General features: G+C 44.8%; 1 protein-coding gene across 3 annotated transcripts in view; it reads left to right on the top strand.

Moving 5' to 3' along the window:
- Positions 1-12,681, top strand: part of ETV6 (ETS variant transcription factor 6) — a 165,180-nt gene extending 152,499 nt beyond the window's left edge. For all 3 annotated transcript variants that reach the window (XM_075121115.1, XM_048824535.2, XM_048824524.2), the window contains 3 exons: positions 4,150-4,292; positions 6,809-6,909; positions 10,176-12,681. In XM_075121115.1, coding sequence (XP_074977216.1) covers positions 4,150-4,292; positions 6,809-6,909; positions 10,176-10,281 — 350 coding nt within the window. In that variant the 3' untranslated portion in view covers positions 10,282-12,681. The remainder of the gene's footprint in view (positions 1-4,149; positions 4,293-6,808; positions 6,910-10,175) is intronic.
- Positions 12,682-13,130: the final 449 nt, after the last annotated feature.

Genomic DNA, 13,130 nt, shown 5'->3' with positions numbered 1-13,130 from the left:
ATATGTGGTACAAAGCTTTTACTGGGATTGCTACAATAAGCCTGTGTGTCAGAGCCATGGGTGAGCTATGTAAATCATTCTAAGCCGTTCCCAGTTAAAAACTTTATACTGTAACATCATTTTTAATGTCACTTGTACAGAAAAGCACTTTTGGAGAAATGTTATAGATTTTATAAAAATAAACCATGGTCATATAACTCCATCTGTAAAGCTAGTTTGTCTTAATTACCCTGGTAATTACCTGATTTCTTAATTACCTTGCCATGTAGTTCAGAGGGACGGGAGAGTTAAAAACCTTCTTTGAGGCCCAGTCCTTTGTATTTAAGACAATGGAGTTTTCCCCTTAACTTCAATAGAAGCAAGTGTTGGCCATATATGTTTATTCATATAAAAGAGAAGAAATTAGAAAGCAAAACTGTGCCAACATACCACTTGTTAGCCTACTATCATACATCCCATAAATGAAAGATGTATATAATCAATGCTGTTCAAGATACCTGAAGTCTGTGCCCACTCAAAATTATTCGGAAAATAGAAGTGCCCAGTATCAGAGATTCTAAAGGACACAAAAAGGTAAACCAAGATTATATGTAAAAGTTTGGGTCAGCCAAAGGTCAACAGAGTCATATAAATATTAATCATAAGGTCTGTAATCAGAGTTTGTCAAAGCAGAGAAGTGGTAATGTACTGCACACTCATTCCGGTGCATGTGCCCTATCCCAATCTTCCTGAAAAGAACAAAACAGACTGAAATTATCCCAGCATATTGGATTCAGGGATAAAGGTTTTGCCTCTTCAGTAATTCTTGCAACAGTGTAGATTATTCCACTCTAGTATATGACTAAGAAAAGAGTACTTGGCTGTACAGCTTCAGGGTAGAATTTTCAGAAGTGCTGAATGTGATCTAAGTTCACTTCCATTGACTTCAGTGGGAGCAGAGTTAGGCCAATGCCGAGTCTAGCCTCAGCATGCGCCACTAGCTACTACCTTTTCGAAAGCTTCCTGTTAGGCGCAGGTGTATTTTCATCCTGCAACACATGTGCATACATTTCAGTTAGTGTAAAAGGGACTATGCAAGTTGCATTGCTAAACATACCACAGCCCATATAGAAAAAAAATTGGTAGTTCACAGGTTGGAACATTATATTCATGAATGATCAAACAAGGGTGAAAACAATGCTCTGGAAGATGAGGGCCAGGAGGGGAGTGGAAGAAACGGAGAGAAGAAACAGGGTGGGGGAGGGAGATTTTTTTTTAGATTAGGATTCCTGTATTTTAACATTTGTTTTGCCATAGTGCCTTCCACTGAAAGAGCTCAACGTTTTTCATAAATAGTAATAAATTATCTGTCTCTTTAGGTACTTACATGGCCCTCCATTGTTTTATGAACAAGCACCTCCCAAATAATTACCAAAACCAAACAAAGTCAAAAACAGAATTTTTCTTCCTTCATTGCCTGCAGGAGAAAACTGGAATAGGCAGTTTAATTTACTGACATGTAAAAAAAAATTGTAAATGTAAGAGGGTGAGGCTGGCATGTGAAGTGATTTTGACAAAAAAGGTACTTGATGTACTGGATTCTGTGATCCGTTCATGAGTGGAAGGATCGTGCAGTAGTTATGGTGCTAACCTAGGATTTGAGCAGCTAAGATTCAATTCTCTGCTCAGCCACAGACTTCCTCTATGACCTCCCGGAAGTCACTTAAGATGGGATCCACAAAGGGAATGAAGCATTGCACATTGAGCATTTTGGCGCCTAGAAAAATCACAGGAACAACACAACACTGATCCATCTACGCTCCCTAGACAATGAATGGGCGGAGATAGGTGCCTTAGCATGCACTCCACAAAGCCAGCATAGTAGGCAGGCTAAGCCAGCCAGTGGGAAATGACAGGTGTGGCTTAAGCCCTGGATCTCTCTTGGAGTTAGGCACCTAAATCCAGGCTGCAGAGAGGTGCCTATTTCTGTTTAGCGATCCACGAACGGGAACCAGCAACCTGGCAGCTTAGGCACCTATGGTGTTTCTTACCAGAATGAGTTAGGAACCTACCTCACGCCACACAAAACAGTCAGAGGAGGAGGCAGTAAGTATCTTTGTGGATAGAGGCCTGAGTCTGTCTGTGCCTCAGTTGTCCATCTGTAAAAATAGGAATAATAGCACTGCCCTGCCTCACGGGGGAATGCAAGGGTAAATATGTTAAAGATTGTGAGGTGGTCAGATACTACAGTGATGGATCCCATTTAAGTATCATATTTGTGAATGCCGGGAGGCCTGCAGCTTGCTCTTACCTCCAGTGAGAGTGAGTTTCAGAGGTCCATGTTATGCAAAACAGAGCGTGCTAGTTGCTCTGTGTGGGAAATTAGGAAAAACCCTTTAGGGTTTTTTTCCCTCTGAAATTTTCTGGAAAAATACTCCAGTTTTTAATGAAAAATGGAATTATGGTTTTTAATCAAACACCAGAAAATTTCAAATGGAATGAAGAGTTTTCTGCTAATAAAAATTAATCATATTTTTTTAAAAAGCTATTTTCCACCCACAAAAAAACCTTGGATGGAAAATTTTCAACCACCTCTGCCCCACATTTACAAGCCTCGTTGTAGCAGTCAGCATGCTAGGTTGATTCGTTCTAGTGCTAAATACCAGTTCTGGAAGGCATGGTCACAGAAGGAGAGTCAACCTCTCAGGCAGGGCTAATCCCATGGAGGGCAGACAGACCTTGAATTGAATGCTGTATTTAGTGAAGAGAGAGGCGCACCAAGGTGCTGTGCTTGTGGGGACTAGTTTTACTAAGTAGCAGCTGCCATTTGTGTGAAACGTAGCTAGTTCTGAGTGCATGGCTTTGTTCCTCACAGCATCCCCTATGAGGCAGGTTACAGAGGGTGCACCAGCAACGTTAATTCCAGTTTTAGAGCTAGTACAGGTTTCGGAGATGTTCCCTACATTTCTAAAATGGGAAATACTACTAAAATACCTCTAGACATTTTAACATAACTCACATGTATTAGTAATGCCCCCATTTTAAGTTCTCCCGCTCTACATATTATGATCGTCATCCCCATTTTAACAGATGGTGAAAGTAACCAAGGCAAAGAGGAGCAGAGTGACATGCTGAAATGAGCTACTGGTAGCACTGGGTCTAGAACGCAGCTCTCTTGATGCCTCACTCTATGTTTTAGCCATTTGGCCATGTTGTCTCTCATTGGTTTGTTGGTGAAGACGTGCTTTTCTTTTGCCTTCATGATAAAAGGCAAATATGAGGCCATCTTCGGGTTCTGCCTGCACTCTTGTGGTTTGTGATATATCAGCAGGACCATCCAGGGAACTGTGAATCCATAATTCACAGTTGCTTGTTATCATGCTGTACGTGTGTGCCACATACACATCTCAAGGAACAAGGGGGAGCAGCTCAGCCTCTTGGCATCTTCTGCCACAAGAGACTGCCTCAAAACATCAAGCTAAAACCTGAATATCTGTTAGTGACCTAAGGAGTGTTTGCCAGGAGGGAATTTTAATTCAATTGTCCAAATAGAAGATATTTAACCTCTTGCTAGATCTCACATAATTATAGTACTTTGGTTTTCTTTCCAGTTGCTTGTTTTTTTAAAAAGCACATTTAGAACTGGTGAAAGGTGTCAGCTTTCATAATATAGAACACCAAAACCTTCTGTTATATAGGAAAGGTATACCGTGCACGCTTCTACCAGTGTGCTTTAGCACTGACCTGCAGTGACCACCCGGAGCAGGGAGACAGTTTAGTCTCCAGGGCTGCAGGTTCCTTGGCTTCTCTAAAGAGACAGCCAACAAAGGAGTCAGTTAAGGCTAATTGTGTGAGTGGTTATTGTTGTACGGGTACTTCTCTATGTGAAATAGGACTGAGACCAGGCTCTCATTTCACACAGGCTGTGAGCTGGTAATGACTGTCAATCATTATTGATCGGCAAGAGAGTCTCACCAGTGGCAAAAGCGTCTATCCCAGGCCTTTACTGCAGGTTGCTACTGGCTTGCTTCATCCTAAGGGCATCTAAGGCTGAGAAATGAAGCCATAACTGAGGTCACCGTCTTTTCACTGCAAGCTGATCTGCTAGCTCCCAAAATTCATCCCTGTTAGAAGTATTTGAATGATGTTTTCTTGCCCTTCTCTTCACAGACTGCAGGCTGCTTTGGGATTACGTCTATCAGCTGCTTTCTGACAGCCGGTACGAAAACTTCATCCGATGGGAGGACAAGGAATCCAAAATATTTCGGATAGTGGATCCCAACGGGCTGGCCCGGCTGTGGGGAAACCACAAGGTAAAGAGCAGTGGGGTTTTCCTCCCAGGGAATGTTGCCATTTGTAACATTCTGGAGTTCATCCAGAAACATTAAAGAGAGAAACAGAAAGTAAAATACTTATGGAAAGGTTTAATCTTTCATTCTATTTGTATCACTTTGCATATCTAAAGCATCCAACCTTCATCAGCAGGGACCACAGAAAGCCAGGCATTATATAAAGAGCCTGGTAGTTTGTGGATAAAGACATTTAGCCAGAAAATGATATGGATACAGGTTGTAATAGTTCTGCTCTCTGAGGGTATCTCCTGTCTCCTTAGGTCTCATGCTACTGGGTGCTCAGGCTAGCTAGCATGGTGACTGGAAGGGGCCATAATGTCTCTGGTATTGAGCTTTCTTAGGAAAACCATAGGGTAACAATTTAATAGAAATCTCTACTTGGGGGGGGAAGGAGGGGCAGGGGTCTCCGCACCCTGCTCCTGCCTGCAAGCATCGCCTCCGCAGCTCCCATTGGCTGGGAATGGGGAACTGTGGCCAATGGGAGCTTTGGGGGCAGTGTCTGCAGAGAAGGGCAGCGCGCAGAGCTACATCCCCACTGTCCGCCCTCCCTGGGGCTGTAGAGACATGTTGGCCCCTTCCGGGAGCAGTGTGGGGCCGGGGCAGGCAAGGAGCCTGCTTTAGCCTCGCTGCACCACCACCCGGGAGCTGCCTGCGGTAAGTGCCACCCAGCAGGAGGCCACATCCCAACCCACAGCCGTGAGCCCCCTCCCAGAGTCAGCACCCCATACCCCCTTCTGCACCCCAACCCCCTCCTGAACCCCAAGTCCCTGCCCCAGCCCTAAGCCCCCTCCCAGAACTAGCACCCCAAACCCCCTCCTGCACCCCAACCCTCTGACCCCCCTCCCAGAGCCAGCACCCCATAATCTCTCCTGTACCCCAACCCCCTGCCTGAGCCCTGACCCCCCTCCCAGAGCAGACATCCCCTCCTGCACCCCAACACTCCGCCCCAGCCCGGAGCCCTCTCCTGCACCCAAACACCCTCACAGAGCTTGCACCCCTCACCCCCTCCTATACCTCAACCCCTGCCCCAGGCTTAGCCCAGAGCCTCCTCCCACACTGCAAACCCATTGGCCCCAGCCTGGAGCACACACTTCCTCCTGAACCCCAACCCCCCTGGTGAAAGTGAGTGAGGGTGGGGGAGAGCGAGCGACGGAGAGAGGGGGGATGGACTGAGTGGGGCAGGGCAGATCCTGCGTTGCCCTTACATTCAAAAAGTGATCTTGAGGGTAAAAAGGTTGAAGACCACTGATTTAAAGCAAATGCTGCCAAGCAGGAGAAATCTGGTGTTGGTGCACTGCTACATTTCTGTTACATAGGCTGCAATTGCAGAGAAGTGACTGGAGATTTGGGTGCCTCAGTTTTAGGTGCCCAACTTTGTGATACCTTAAAGGGGCCTGATTTTCAGAACGCATTGAGCACCCACTGTCTGATAGGCCACTTTTGAAAATCTTGGCCTTACAGCATAGGCAGGCTTTGGAGAATAGACACTTCTGCTGGAGAATGTGAGCCTGCTGGCTGCAGAAGGGCTTGCGTGAACAAAACCCAGCTTCTCCAGGTAGATCACTGCCATTCTCACTCTCTCATTTGCCACTGGAGCCTTCCCTAAAACATCACTGAGCCAGCCATAGCTCTCAGTGGGACGGGTAAACAAAAGGGGTCTCGTTCTCAAGCAGGGGGCCTTTTGGAAAACAAAACCAGAGTGAGGGATCTCGGCTCAGTTAAGTAAGAGACTGATGGTAAACGCTCACGTCAGGCATAGAACAGGCAAGCACTGCGCAAGCTTCCCACACACAGCTGTGCCAGCATATCTTATTTCGGACCTCTGACACACTGCCAATGCACCTCCTACTGTTCCAGTTATGGGCCTCTCCTGAGCAAGAGCTTCCCAGTGTGCCAAAGTGTGTGTGCGTGGGGGGGGGGAGGGGCTTTGCAATGTAAACAGATGTACATGTTAATGGAATTATTCCTGATCTACACCAGAGAAAACATGAGAGGAGAAACAGGCTCTAGAGCTTCAAAGTGCTGTGTAAACATTAACTAATTCATGGAGGGGAAGCCCAGAAGAGCACCACCTTTGACAGGAAGGAGAGCTGTCAAATAAAGTTCATTAGCTGTTTACAAGCTTTTACAAAAGGTCATTCATTGAAAATAAGTCCTACGTGGGGTGATACTCTCTTTCATGTTGAAGTCTCTTCTGGTGATGAAGGCCTTTGTTGAGCACAGACCGATGTGACCTATTTAAAATAATCTCCCCCCATTTTTGGAAGCCACCCTCATTCAAATCACACGGTGTGAAAAGAAAACCATAGAATGCCAGAGAGGCAGGATGGGCCTACAAACAGCAGAGGATCAGAGCAGGTAGCTTCTTTAACTAGCATAGTCACTTCACCTAGCTGTGCTATGTCTATAGCTGTTTCCAAAGCTTTAGGAAGGGTGTATTGAATTGCCTCTCACTGCTTTTCTTTTGGAACAAACAGAACAGAACAAATATGACTTATGAGAAAATGTCCAGAGCCCTACGCCACTACTACAAACTAAATATCATCCGGAAGGAGCCAGGACAAAGGCTTTTGTTCAGGTAATTCTTCCCCTTCTTTTCTTCCCCCTTCTCTGCTTGAGGTGATTTCTTTGCAAGGATGGCAGGAAGAAGTTTTGGGAAAGCCACTCCACTACCAGCTGCGTAGCACGCTTGTCAATGGATATAAAGCTGAAAGAGCCTCCCACGCCTTCGGGGGGGCTGTACCAATGCACCAGACAAAGAGCCTGATGTAGTGCTCACTGGAGTCATTCCATTGACTCTAGTGGACATTGGATCAGGCTTTAAGACCTCAATTGTGCGCCTCCCATTTGGTTTCACAATCTAAGTCACAGCAGTGCTTGATTTAAACCCACGTCTCTTGAGCTCACCATATTGGCTCTTGAGCTACTCCAAACCCCCATCTTGTCATCACTCAGCTGAGGTTTGGAGTTCCCTGGACTCCAGCAGGGTTTAGAACATGTACTGTGGAACGGGAGGTGTGCAGTGGTCGTGGAATGAGACCCAACATAGAGGAAAGGGGAAAGTTAGGTGAGCCATTCACAAAACCTGAAGTACCAGTATTGGCAATACATCCCAGTGTTTGGGAACCACTGTTCTAGACAGTGGGAAACAGAGAAGTAGAGTGTGTATATGTCTGTAATTTGTCAATCTCTAGGAGGAGCTCTGCATCTAGTGAGGCAGGATCACTGGAAACTGATCCCACTTTAGAGTCTGATGCAAAGCACCCTGAAGCCATTTGGAGTCTCTCCTTTGACATCAATGGATTTTGGATCTGGGCCTCAGCTAACACTCATTTTAACTGGAAGACAGGGTTTTGTCTGGGGCTTCTTAGCATGGTATGGAAAAAGAAATAACTAGAGCCAGTCAAAATATTTACATTGAAAACACTTTTGAGGGAAAAGGTTCATGGACATTTTTTGATTTGGTAATTTTTCTTAATATAAAAAAGGACAAATAAAAAAAGGGAGTAAAGGGGGGGGGAATCAATTGTCATTTCAATTTCTGATGAGAAAGTTTTTTAAAATTGCAAACTTTCCAATGAACAATTAATGTTTTTAGCTAACCCTGTTAATATTGAAAGAGAAAAAGAGCAGCTGTAGAAAGTCACCCCATTCATGTTTTTTTCACATCAATGTAAAATAATGGGGAATGTGACTTTGTGAATAACATGCAGGCAGTTGTCTTAAAACCACCATGCAGAGTTCCTAACAGAGGGCAAGATGGCGGTAGAAAGAGATCTATAATGGAGGGGCTGAGTGTTTTCTGTAGCACAAGAGGTCTGTGCTGATGCTTGGCCTTGCTTAATTCACCAGCATTTACTTACTATTTTATTTATTTAGATTACAAATGCTATAAAAGACCCCCTGTGAATAGGTGCTGGTGCTTTTGGAATAATTTAAGAAACATCAGAACTAATATCTTAAAGTGTAGCAGTGCAATTTGCTGTAACCTGGAAATACATGTGGAATCCTGTCTTTTAGAAGATAGAATAGACAGAAGGTGAGAGGGGTTGGGGTGGAGGGAAAAATACAGGATCTTGGTTTGACTTAACCCTCATGCAAGATCATTAAACTCAATGGACTGGTATGGGGCAGAAATTAGGGCAGAATCTGGCCCCAGTCTTTAGTGAGTTTTCCTTGTAAATATAAGGCCTGCGTCACTACCTCCCCACTCCAGTTTTGTAACTCAATTCATAACAGTGGAGTTACTCCAGCATAAAATGGGAGTAGCACAGGGTTGAATCAGTCCTGTTGTTTTCTTTCTAGTGCATACATAAAATTCCACATTAGAAGGCGTAGCAAGTGTACATTTGCTGAGAGACTCCAGATTTTTCCAGCACCCAAAATAAAAGGCCCAAGTTTTATAATCTCACAGGGAGAGGAGTCATCACATCTTTTCCTTTAACTTCAGTGGGCATTTTTTCTGGATCAGGATTTTTTACATGCTTGCCAACAGTTGGTTTTGTTTTCACTGGATGAGGCTACTGAGCACATATTTGGGGTTAAATAAAACTGACCCCTCAGATTCATAAATTAGGGGCTGCGCTGTGTTAGACAATAAGTCACTTGCAAGGGAGTTTCATTCTGTGGAAAATGTTTCACTGCACCCAGTCTAGACAAACCTCATACATGATTTGTCCCAACTTTTGTAACGCTATTAATTAGGAGGGTGGTTTATGCTTAAACTAGCGTTTTCTCATCTCTGGGCCACTTTCTCTTCCCATTTCATCTAGTTCAGAAGGCAAAATCAGAGTCTTAATGTCATGTTTATATAGACCTATCTATAGCTATACACATGAAAAAGTGTAGAGAGATTGTCATAACTGAAGTGGATATTAAAAAACTAGAATGTGTCCTCCCCCCGTTCCTGCTGTTGTCGTGTGCCCACAGCTTTTCTCTGGATACCGCTGCACTGAAGAGGTAGTTTCAAGCTCAGGCCAGCATACGCATGTACACTAGTTGTGATCAAGCTACCATGCTAAAAAATAACACCGTAGCCACAGCAGTGCAGCTGAGGAGGTGAGCTAGCTGCCCGCATATATACGGAGGTTCTTAACTAGCCTGTCCTATCACCCATGCTGCCAGGGCCACAATGTTATTTTTAGTATGCCAGCTATCAAAGCTAGGGCAAGGATATCTACCTGAGCTGGAAATTACAGCTCCACTGCATACATACCTGTTGTTCCCAGCCCACTACCCCCCTACTTGCACTAAGAGAGACACTAGGCTCTCAGCCCATTCACTGCTCTGGCGACAGGTGTATTTGACCGAAGGTCTGAGTGAGAGTCCATGTGAGAGACTCCTATGCACTGCTGCAGGCCAGTGAGGGAAGATGAGGTCTGAGGCTATGCCCATCTCCCCCCTTCTTGAGATACTGAGCAGAGTAGGCATGGAGCTAGACACCCCACTCAGTACAGTTGGCTTCTCCTCTTGTTTTCGTGTGTGCCTGCCTTTGTATCCAAATAGTGTACTTCAACCAATGGGTAATTAAAATGCTTTTCTGATTGTGTTCTAGGGAAGCCCATCAGCATCTGGGGTTGCCAGGGCATGCAGAAAACACTAGCGTGCTGGGGGGCGGGGGGAAATACCTAGGAAGGAAGCACAGAAACTCTTACATACCTTTGAGGATAATGTCCATTGATTTCAGTGGAAATTAGGCATCTAAATACTTTTGAGGATCTGGGTCAGAGTCACTAGGGAGATGCTGTGGCAGGGTATTAGGGATACTCAGGAGCCAAGGAAACAGGCTCATAGTATGGGTTAAGGGGGGAAAGCCAGTGATTGACTTGTCACTTTGTTCTGAAGGTTCATGAAGACCCCAGATGAGATTATGAGTGGCCGAACAGACCGCCTTGAACACCTTGAGTCCCAGGAACTGGATGAACAAATATATCAAGAGGAGGAGTGCTGAAGGAACCAACACACACCACCTCCATGGGAGACATGTCTGCCTGGATGGCTGGAGGAGTTTGGGAGGGGGAACAAGAACACAGGAGGAGAATATGGGGTCAGCGCTTACCTTGAAGACCACGCAGGACCCAAAGCACCTTAGTAAAAATAAAAACTGGCAGAGGTGGTGGCGGCAGCAAGGCGGAGGAGAGAGAGCCTGGACTCATGCACTACTCCGTTGCCCCTGACGAGTCTCCCTTGACTTGTTTTTATTTTCCTTCTGTTAGTTTGTTTCATTCTTTCCTAATAAATATGCAGTTTGACTTTTCTTAATTCATATAGGACAAGACACCAGGTTTTACTTTTTAAGAAGGCTTTCCCATGGAAATAAATGGTGCGCTATTATTTTCTGTGCAAGTCTCACAACATAACGTGGTATCAAAACTATGGTGACCATGGCACAGAAGGGGTCACCCTGCTGGTTCCGTTTGCCGAGATCACATTTGCTCATGTTGGCCCAAGGAAGGTCTCAAGCTACCAAGAAAATTTACATATATCCACACACCCACCTGCTAATTGAAGGGGAAAAAAAAAAAGTCATCTTTTGCTACAAGCCTGGGACACCTTACCAGCGTATGTTGGGCTGGCAATGGGCTGCTATTAACTGCTGGCACATGGACCAAATCATCCAAGTGCTGGGTGGGGGGGCAGGAAAACAAGAAAAACCTGAGACAGAGCGAAAGCCAGCATCCGTCTATTGTGTTTTGTCTCTAGCAAAGAAGATTTTGAATAGAAGTGACAAACACTGTGGACTTTCTGGTCCAAGTCTTCTATCAAAAAGCAAGGGTTGAAGTATTTGTGATTACAAGTTGTTGCGATTTCCACAGCAGCTAGCAGTTTTTGGGGTAGAGGTGAAGGGCTGTTTTTACATCTTAAGGGGAAGGAAAAAGATGAAGATACAATTGCTTATAATACTCAGGCGCCTCCCCAGGACAGCTGGCACTGCTGGAGAGAAAGTGAAATCAGAAGCATGAAGATATGTGGTAGACAACCAGAGACCAAATAGCTATACTGGTATCCTGAAACTGGTTATTTGGTGCCTCCCACTTCCTACCCCACTCCTCCCAAAGGCAGCTCTACCAGCCAGAGATCACTTCTCAGCTTACCCATTTTTAGCATTGTTTATTTAAAAAAAAAAAAACAACCTCATTGCATTCTTGTCCTTTTAATTTTAAGATATTCTGGTTTTGGCAGTCCCAGTTTGGTGTGCAGTCTTTAGGGCAAGAGCAGCTTTGACTGCTGCCTACTACTGGTGGAACAGAGAACCTTGCCTAGATTGCTGGCAAGGAAGGGCTCAGCAGGAGCAATGGTCCTTTCAACGGTATGGACTTTTATGTTGGAGACTGGAAAAACTATTTCCCTTTGTAATCGTACATTGGTTGGTCCCTGCAGAGATGAGAATCAGTGGTTTCAGGACAAGTGATGGACCCATCATCAGCCATCCCTTGATAGTCAAGGAAAAAATCTAGCCGCAAAATATGCATTTGGGAAAGGAGAAGATCAAGTAATATTTCGACAAGGAGATTGGAGTTTCTCTGCACAGGCATCATGTGATGTCCAAAGGAAAGGAAGCCTGTGTCTGTTCATTAATAAAATCCCTTTTGTAGATCATAGGAGTCTGAAATGGAAGAAATCAAGGGATCATTAAATCTATCTTACCAAAAAGCCCAGATACAACACCTGATCTTAACCAAATATTGAACAGGAATGTTGCTATCCAGAAAGCTTTCCATTTGGTTAGGTGTGGTACCCTGTATATTTAAGTAACTGCAGTCCAGTTTCACTGCAAGGTGCACTGAGTCACGTATGGCAGAGTGAAGGGGTTTTTAAATGGGCATAGAGTGCCACATCCTGGAATGAGAACAAACCCTTCCCAGTTGGTTTCACATGAAGAAAGACTGGCAATACATCTTCCCCTCAAGCTTTATCCAGCCACATAATGAACTGTTTTTTTCCATACTCTTAGTGGATGTGCTTACAGATTGCAACACGCTGGGTATTTGACTTTTTCCTGCATCAAAGAACAGCAGCAGCAAATATCAGCAAAAGAGAAGATCACCACCCCATCAGTCCTTGAGGTGGCTCTGAAACCCTTGAATACGCAAAGGGTCAGAGGGGGAGGTGCTGAGAAATTCTGGCTTTGTGGCCATGGACCTGAAACTGAAGGGAGAGGGAGCTGTTTTTGTTTGATTTTAGCTAAAAAACGTGACCCTGTTCAAGGAGACAAGTGGCAGTCCCTTCTCAGGAGCTCAGGCTTGTGCTTAGGTTATGAGGGCAAATACCCTCTGGCTTTAGCCATAGCACACAGAGCTGGCAAACATCTAACCAAGAAAACGCAAGACAAAAAAAAAGGGGGGGGGGGAAGACTGCGACTGAGAAATGGAGAGGGAAACATCAAAAGGGCATCAGATTTAAAGGAAGTTCCTTACTCTTCACTTGTTTTCTTTCTATTTTCAGATGGTAGAAAGAAAGTTTGCTATTTGTATCACTTGGTACTCTGGCCATGACCATCGTTCATTTCCTCTGCTCCAACTACATGGTTGGGAGAAGGAGGAGGAGGACAACTTTTGTATTTAAAGGGCTTTTTTTGTAGTGTTGGTATTCATGTGCTGAGGAGTTTGCCAATTTGGTCCTCACACCCTTGCCACTTGTGGTGGCAAACATGGTGAAATGTCATCATGGGGCTGGTAAAGGGGTGGAAGGTAAGGAATCCTGAACTCACACCTATTTGTCCCAGGGTGAAATTTCACAGAGAAGTTTTTGCCTTTGACAATAATTGGTAACTGACACCTGCAGAGACCAAGAAATAAT

This window comes from Caretta caretta, chromosome 1 (genome assembly GCF_965140235.1).
Source record: "Caretta caretta isolate rCarCar2 chromosome 1, rCarCar1.hap1, whole genome shotgun sequence".
NCBI classification, from domain to species: Eukaryota; Metazoa; Chordata; order Testudines; family Cheloniidae; genus Caretta; species Caretta caretta.
This window is presented reverse-complemented; position numbering and strand designations above follow the sequence as displayed.